Genomic DNA, 8,563 nt, shown 5'->3' with positions numbered 1-8,563 from the left:
GTCATTTGTTAGGATAATCCATATAAAGTATAGGTCATTTGTTAGGATAATCCATATAAAGTATAGGTCATTTGTTAGGATAATCCATATAAAGTATAGGTCATTTGTTAGGATAATCCATATAAAGTATAGGTCATTTGTTAGGATAATCCATATAAAGTATAGGTCATTTGTTAGGATAATCCATATAAAGTATAGGTCATTTGTTAGGATAATCCATATAAAGTATAGGTCATTTGTTAGGATAATCCATATAAAGTATAGGTCATTTGTAAATTAGAGGTACTGTAGTACTACGTGTGAAAGTGAAACCATTGTTGATATACTATAAAATACTGAGATAAGCCACAACTGAGCTAGCCAAATAAAAATTTGTTTACATCTCTGTTAGTAATCCGTCCACCTGACAGGTGTGGCATAACAAGAAGCTGATTAAACAGCATGATCATTACACAGGTGCACCTTGTGCTGGGACAATAAAAGGCCACTTTAAAATGTGCAGTTTTGCTCATCACCCTGACAGCTGTTGAGACTGAGGAGTATTTCTGTCTGTAATAAAGCCCTTTTGTGGGGAAAAACTCATTCTGATTGGTTGGGCCGGGCTCCCCCGTGGCTGGGCGGGGCTCCCAAGTGGGTTGGCCTATGCCCTGGGACCTTATTAATCAATATTGTGTAGAAGCTATTCTAAGACTTCACATGACTGGATAGGGTTGCAGCTGTGGTTGGCCTATTCCCACCCACAGCTGCAACCTATCCAGTCATGTGAAGTCTTAGAATAGCTTCTATACAATATTGATTAATAAGGTCCCAGGATCCAGTTGCAGAGGGAGTGGTTCAGTCCCAGAGCTTGGATGGGACTATGGTGTTGAATGCTGAGCTGTAGTCTATGAACAGCATTCTCACATAGTTATTTCCCCTCTTGTCCAGGTGGGAGAGGGGCAGTTTGAAGTGCAATTGAGATTGCATCATCTGTGGGTCTGTTGGGGCGGTATGCAAATTGAAGTGGTTCTAGGGTGTCTGGGATGATGATGTTGATGTGTGTCATGACCAGCTTTTCAAAGCAATTCATAATCACAGATGTGAGTACTACAGGGCGATGGTAATTTAGGAAGGTTACCTTGGAGTACTTGGGGAACTGGGACAATGGTGGTCAGTTTGAAACATGTTGGGATTGCAGACGGGGACAAGGAGAGATTGAAAATGTCTCTGAAGGCACTTGCCGGCTGGTCTGCGCATGCTTTGTGAACGCACCCTGGTATTCCGTCTGTGATTTTTAATCTGTTTAAGCGTTTTGCTCACATTGGCCATGGAGAGCTGGTTGACATAGTTATCCGGACAAACCTGGGCTTGCACGCAAGGCAATGTTATATTCCTCGAAGCGAGCATAAAAGGCATTTGGCTCGTTTGGGAGTTCTGCATCGCTGGGCAACTCATGGCTGGGTATCCCTTTGTAATCCTCTATCTGCAAGCCCTGCCACATACGACGAGCGTCTGAGCCGGGTTAATAGGATTCCACCTTCCTCCTATATTGTAGGTCGGGGCTCATGCTCAGTCTCTATTGCGTAGAAAACTTATTCTGATTTGAAATATTGATTCTGTCTCTGAGTGCAGCTATATTTCAAATATGATTTCTTGCTAATGTGAAAGTGCATATCCTTTTAATTCCTAACTTCATATCTGCCTGCTCTTCTCTCAGCCCTCATTCTTTGTGGTGTACAACATGGTGTCGACAGAGGTGTTGGCGGTCTTTGAGAACACTTCTGACAAACTTCTGGAGCTGTTTGAGAACTTCTGTGACCTGTTTCGGAACGCTTCGCTCCACAGCGAAGCTGTTCAGTTCCCCTGCTCAGCCTCCAGCAACAACTTTGCACGGCAGGTTCAGAGAAGGTATTGTTGGTCGGGGAGGGAGGCTTACCAGAGGGCTAACATGAAAATAACTCCATACTGTGTGGCACAATCCAAAGGCTAGTAAATTGAACCGATTTAGAGGAATTAGCATCTAAAAAGTATTCCTTCGAATTGTTCTGCTAAGTGACGATGAAATTACACCTTTTTTTGTTCCACTGACAATGTGAATTCCTACTGTTTATCCCTCCTGGTCAGGTTCAAAGACACCATAGTTAATGCAAAGTATGGCGGTCACACTGAGGCGGTGAGGAGGCTGCTGGGACAGCTGCCCATTAGTGCTCAGTCCTACAGCAGCAGCCCCTACCTGGATCTTTCCCTGTTCAGCTACGATGACAAGTGGGTATCTGTGATGGAGCGGCCCAAAACATGTGGAGACCACCCCATCCGGTAACATTGGCAAGATAATGCTGATTTCTAAAATGTGTTTGTCTGTCAAATAAACATTTGTGTGTTGTGCCCTGGTAGATATTACATTTAATCAATCAATTCTACCCTAAAACGGTCAATTAATAGAGCAGGTGTTTATTTGCTTGTGTGTGTGTGTTGAAGATATCAGTCATTCAGAGCGAGATAAGAGATTCTCTTGTATTCCACCGGAGCAGACTGGCAAAATGAGTGAATGCATAATTCCACTTTTTTGACCAGGCGTGTATTAAAGACGAGCATTCATTGTTATTATTAGCTAAACTGTGAAACGATGCCCAGACATTATAAGAGGCCGGGGACTTAATGTTTAATGGAAGTTTTATGGTAAACTCTCTTGTTATTGGAAGTATTAAATTTTTTGGGAAATGTAAACTACAATAACTCATACATTATATGACAACTTTTGGTATACCTGTGTGTTTTTTTAGATACTGCGAGATTCTGGCAATTAAACCCTTCTACTTATACAGAGTTGGATGAACTCGTGGATACCCTTTTTGTCTCTGCGTGCAGTATGAAGAAAGTTGGGTAGTTTCGCTAGCCAATGCTAACTAGCATTAGCGCAATGACTGGAAGTTTAAAGGTACACTAGCATATGCAAAAATATGAAAAATATCTACGAACTAAGATATCTTGCTTGTTACTGAAAAAAAAACGAATCTACTGTGTTGACTGCATTTTTGGGATTCTCCAATGCAAATCAAATCAAATCAAATCAAATTTATTTATATAGCCCTTCGTACATCAGCTGATATCTCAAAGTGCTGTACAGAAACCCAGCCTAAAACCCCAAACAGCAAGCAATGCAGGTGGAGAAGCACGGTGGCTAGGAAAAACTCCCTAGAAAGGCCAATACCTAGGAAGAAACCTAGAGAGGAACCAGGCTATGTGGGGTGGCCAGTCCTCTTCTGGCTGTGCCGGGTGGAGATTATAACAGAACATGGTCAAGATGTTCAATGTTCATAAATGACCAGCATGGTCGAATAATAATAAGGCAGAACAGTTGAAACTAGAGCAGCAGCACAGTCAGGTGGAAGTTGAAACTGGAGCAGCAGCATGGCCAGGTAGACTGGGGACAGCAAGGAGTCATCATGTCAGGTAGTCCTGGGGCATGGTCCTAGGGCTCAGGTCAGTTGAAACTGGAACAGCAGCATGGCCAGGTGGACTGGGGACAGCAAGGAGTCATCATGTCAGGTAGTCCTGGGGCATGGTCCTAGGGCTCAGGTCCTCCGAGAGAGAGAAAGAAAGAGAGAAGGAGAGAATTAGAGAACGCACACTTAGATTCACACAGGACACCGAATAGGACAGGAGAAGTACTCCAGATATAACAAACTGACCCCAGCCCCCCGACACATAAACTACTGCAGCATAAATACTGGAGGCTGAGACAGGAGGGGTCAGGAGACACTGTGGCCCCATCCAATGCATAATCTAGCATACCTGTAGACTTTGTCATTGCGCTAATGCTAGTTAGCATTGGCTCGCAAGACTATCTCTCACTTAATTTAGACTGCACGCAGAGACATAAAAATGGTTTCCACTATTTCATCTGACTGGGTAAGTATAGAAATCTCATTGTATCCCTTGCATTTGAAAAAGCTTAGACTGTGTTTTTCTTATTAACTCTGTAGATTTTATGCTCGGGACTCTGGATTGCTGAAGTTCAAGATCCAGGCAGGCCTGCTGGGCCGGCCCATTAACCATGCCGTCCGGCGGCTGGTGGCCTTCACATTCCACCCCTTTGAGCCGTTCGCCATCTCAGTACAGAGGACCAACGCTGAGTATGTGGTGAATTTCCATATGCGGCACGTCTGCGTATGAGAGGAAAGCAGTGGACTAGACCTGGAGAACTGTGTAGAGCAAACAGCGGCCATTCTGCCTTTTTCTCTCCCCCTAGTGTGAAGAACAAAATAAGACTGGACTGTGGGAGGATCCAGTTGAAGTTGAAATGGGGAGCTTGGGATGGGGGGGGGGGGGATTCCTTTCAAGACCAAATATGTTTTTCCATATCACCACATACCTTTGTTTTTGGTCAAATTTTATTCTTAGACGTGTATTTTTATTTTGTGTTTTATTTCAATAAGTGATTTAATCATTGATTGTGATTCTTTAAGGTTATTATGAATATTTTGCTACAGTAAAAGCTATTTTTCATAATATGCTTTGCGGAGTGGACCTAGTTATTAGCCTGATTGCCCCCTTGTAGCTCAGGGGCCTCATTCATATAACCGTTCTACACTAAATATCTGCGTGCGGCATTTCTGAAAAGGTTGCGCACGTACAAAAATATATGTATGTTTCCAGTTAGCTTTGGGACACAACATTGTGAGACACAGTCTTTATATTGGTTGTACTCCCTTAGTTGTGCATCGTTCTGGTGGGTGGTGACGGAAAATAACCCTAACACAATTTAGCTGGCTTCACCAAAACATTACGTTTCCTGTAAAGAAAACCATATGTATAGTCTCTAGAATCTCTACTTACCAGAAGTAAAGTGAAATGTGTCACTCGCTATCAAATAAACATCTGAATCCAACTTTTGTTCAAACCACACCATATTCCTGCTGTGTAAACAGTGTTAGATTTTGTGGTAGGAAGTCTCGCATGAAGGTCTAATGGCAGCCCGCTGTCTAATTTCGCAGGAATATGGTGCGGTTTGGACAAAATTTGGATCCTGATGTTAATTTGACACAATTCCCGTTAGTAAAGTTCCTGGAGCTGGGTTCTCCAACCTATTCTAACATGAGAGCTACTTAAAAAAAGGAACTTATTTTTTTTAACATGTCATGAGTTACTCTTTTTTTTTATAGCATTCAAATAAGCACATCTTCTCTTCTCCTCTCCCCTGCAACTCTTCCCAGGTCCTTAGTGTACAAGAGAAAGTAGTGCATGTTCTTTTGTCAATATACCTGGTAAAATAATGGTTAATAAACAACTCTGAGTGGGGCCCTATAAAATAATATTTTTTCCCTCAAATTCTGTTTTATATTTTCCCAAGTTGTTTTCTGAGTTTTATTTTTCCTGGTTTTAGATTGTTTTAATGTACTCTCAAAATTGCAATTGTTTATAGAGAAACAACGAAATTTGATGTTCTGAGTCAATGTCAATGATTAAATCACATCGGAAGACCATTTTTTAAGGTCTGGAAGTAATTCTACTTGAATTGTGCATCTGGCCCTTTAATTGCGCATCTAGCAAATGAGGAGTGTGCTGGTCTGGAAATGGTTCTGTACTGCTGCTGCTCATTTCATGGCAAAGTTAGCAAATAACATATACAAATGATATACATACTCGTGATATACTTCTGCCAGGTAAGCCTATTCTGCGGATAACATTTAATTTACGGTTTTGGGGAAAGTATTAATGTCAACCCACAAGACGGTTATCACATCAACTGGCTACACACAGAGTGATAGACAAACGCGCGCACCACACAGACAAGACAGGGCAATATTGCTGGAAATTAATTGGCCGATATTGTTAGGTTGAGCTTTATATGCCAATAGTCGCTAACCAGGGGTGGGATGGATAATGTTGCGTTGATTAGATAGTAGCTGGGAACTTGGGGTGTCTGATTTGTTTATGACAGTATGCAGTGGAACACTGAAAATTGCGAGTACTTTCACATGTTGTGCCAACCACCAGAACGATGGACATTTCAGGGAGTCCAACCAAGACTCCCGCTGTTGTGTCCCAAAGTTAGATTCCAGTTATAAATCAAACCCCTTCGTAAACTGCGCGCGTGAACGAGCATTACAACGGCCTATAAAACACCCACCTTTTTATAGCGACAATAACAGCATTATTTGCTGTATACTTTGGACGTATTGGAATTAGGCCAAAGTCGTTTCTAAAGGAAATAGCAATGGCTAACTTGATCGAATGTCTTTGGAGGTGATGGCAGAATATGACACTTGCAGTAGGCCTAGGCTATCTGACAGACAAAACGTTTCTGAAATACAAAAACAATTGCAAATCGCTGTGGACCTGTACATTGATCTTTTGAATTTAATAGGGCCTAATGTTGGCATGTACTTTTTCTCGAACATATATGCTGCACTGCCCGCGAATGCTGAAACATTGTCTACTTAGTGCTAGCCATACACACTTCAACGAAACATAGAAATGGTCTGTTCACCTGTTCAATTCTACTGTATGTTATAATCCACGATTCCTTTCTGATGCATAAGGCAAAATACTTGAAATTAATAGCCTATCTAATTGGCCCAATTAAAAGAGAGATACATATGGTAATTTGTTGAGGCAATGGCTACTTCGGGAAAATGCACCCATAGCCAGAAAAGGTGAGGAATTTTTTCTGCAATGGTATGGAAATAATATGTAGGCTATTATGTTTATAAATGAAATATTGCCTACTCGCGAAGTATGATATTAGAGTATTCAGACTTAAGCTAAGGAAGTAGCCTACCTACAGTCGTCTATTTCACCGTTAAACAACTGCGCTCTGCATACAGCGAAATACTACTGTGAAGTGGGTCCAATTAAACGCGAGATGGGACGAATGGTGTCCTAGATGTAGGCATATAGGCTACCTCGTGAGTATGAAACCATCACAGAAAAGGTGATGAATTTATTATGCAATGATCATGGGTTTAAATAAATTATAGCCTAGCAAATAGAGGCCTATTTCTAATTATACTGGACGAGAATATAAACGCAAAATGTCAACGATTATACTGAATTACAGTTCATAGAAGGAAATTTGTCAAATGAAATAAATTCATCAGACCCTAATATATGGATTTCACATGACTGGGCGCTGGCGCACCCACTTGGGAGCCAGGACCACCCACTGTGGAGCTAAGCCCAGCCAATCAGAATGATTTTTTCCCCACAAAAAGGCTTTATTACAGATGGAAATACTCCTCAGTTTCATCAGCTGTTGTGGTGGCTGGTCTCAGACGATACCGCAGGTGAGAAGCCAGATGCGGAAGGTCCTGGGCTGGTGTGCTTACATGCGGTCTGCGGTTGTGAGGCCGTTTGGACTACTGCCAAATTCTCTCAAATGACGTTGGCTTATGGTAGAGGAATGAACATTCAGTTCTCTGGCAACAGCTCTGGTGGACATTCTGTAGTCAGCATCCCAATTGCACGCTCCCTAAAAACTTGAGACATCTGTGGTATTGTGTTGTGTGGCAGAACTGCACATTTTAGAGTGGCCTTTTATTGTCCTCAGCACAAGGTGCACCTGTGTAACAATCATGCTGTTTAATCAGCTTCTTGATATGCCACACCGGTCAGTTGGATGGATTATCTTGGCAAAGGAGAAATGCTCACTAACGGGAATGTAAACAAATTTGTGTACAACATTTGAGAGAAATAAGCTTTTAGTTTGTATGGAAAATGTCTGGGATCTTTTATATGGCTCATGAAACGTGGGACCAACACTTTAAATGTTGCGTTTATCTTTTTGTTCAGTATATTTTAGAATGCAAAAATAAACTAACAGCAAATGATTCCATCTTGTTATTATGTCCATCATATCCCCCATTTGCACAAAATACTAGGCTACTTGTCTGGTTGCAATGCAATACTTTAACCACTAGAAACTGCGTATGCATGGTCTAAGTTTGCGGGAAGGTGATTCTCACGGCAAGTTCAGTTTTTATAAATGCCAACTTTTGCATGAAAACTGGCGCACACATGTTTTGGGGTATAATTTGTAGGTACGTACAGTTGATAAATGAGGCTCCAGGTCATGTTAAGTTAGCTTTAACCTATTTGTAATGTATTTCCCTCTTTTTGAAGTACACATTTAAGACAATGGTTGTATTCACACCACTTAGTTAGCTACTGTATGTTGCTAACCTAGTTCATATTAGAATTGAAATACCCCAAATAATGTGTCTTCTACAGGTAAAATGCCCTTTTTCTTAGAAAATACCACAGACAAAAAGTCAACATTTCTTTAAATGCTTTAATCATTTAGCAGACACTTATCCAGAGTGACTTACAATTTGTGCATTCATCTTAAGATAGCTAGGTGAGACAACCACAATATCTCAGTTATAGTAAAGGACATTTTCAGTGAAGAGGTAGGGTTTGATGTTTTCAGAAGATGCACGGACCCTGCTGTCCTAATGTCAGCGGAAGCTCATTCCAACATTGGGGTGCCAAGACAGAGTAGAGTCTTTTATTTTCATTTTTTACATTGAACCTTTATTTAACTAGGCAAGTCAGTTTAAGAACAAATTCTTATTTACAATGA

General features: G+C 41.2%; 1 protein-coding gene across 3 annotated transcripts in view; it reads left to right on the top strand.

Moving 5' to 3' along the window:
• LOC109867347 (DET1 homolog) overlaps nucleotides 1–5,622 on the top strand; it is a 23,013-nt gene extending 17,391 nt beyond the window's left edge. For all 3 annotated transcript variants that reach the window (XM_020456466.2, XM_020456467.2, XM_031801873.1), the window contains 3 exons: nucleotides 1,697–1,887; nucleotides 2,104–2,295; nucleotides 3,966–5,622. In XM_020456466.2, coding sequence (XP_020312055.1) covers nucleotides 1,697–1,887; nucleotides 2,104–2,295; nucleotides 3,966–4,155 — 573 coding nt within the window. In that variant the 3' untranslated portion in view covers nucleotides 4,156–5,622. The remainder of the gene's footprint in view (nucleotides 1–1,696; nucleotides 1,888–2,103; nucleotides 2,296–3,965) is intronic.
• Nucleotides 5,623–8,563: the final 2,941 nt, after the last annotated feature.

The sequence above is a fragment of the Oncorhynchus kisutch genome, linkage group LG22 (assembly GCF_002021735.2).
Source record: "Oncorhynchus kisutch isolate 150728-3 linkage group LG22, Okis_V2, whole genome shotgun sequence".
NCBI classification, from domain to species: domain Eukaryota; kingdom Metazoa; phylum Chordata; class Actinopteri; order Salmoniformes; family Salmonidae; genus Oncorhynchus; species Oncorhynchus kisutch.
This window is presented reverse-complemented; position numbering and strand designations above follow the sequence as displayed.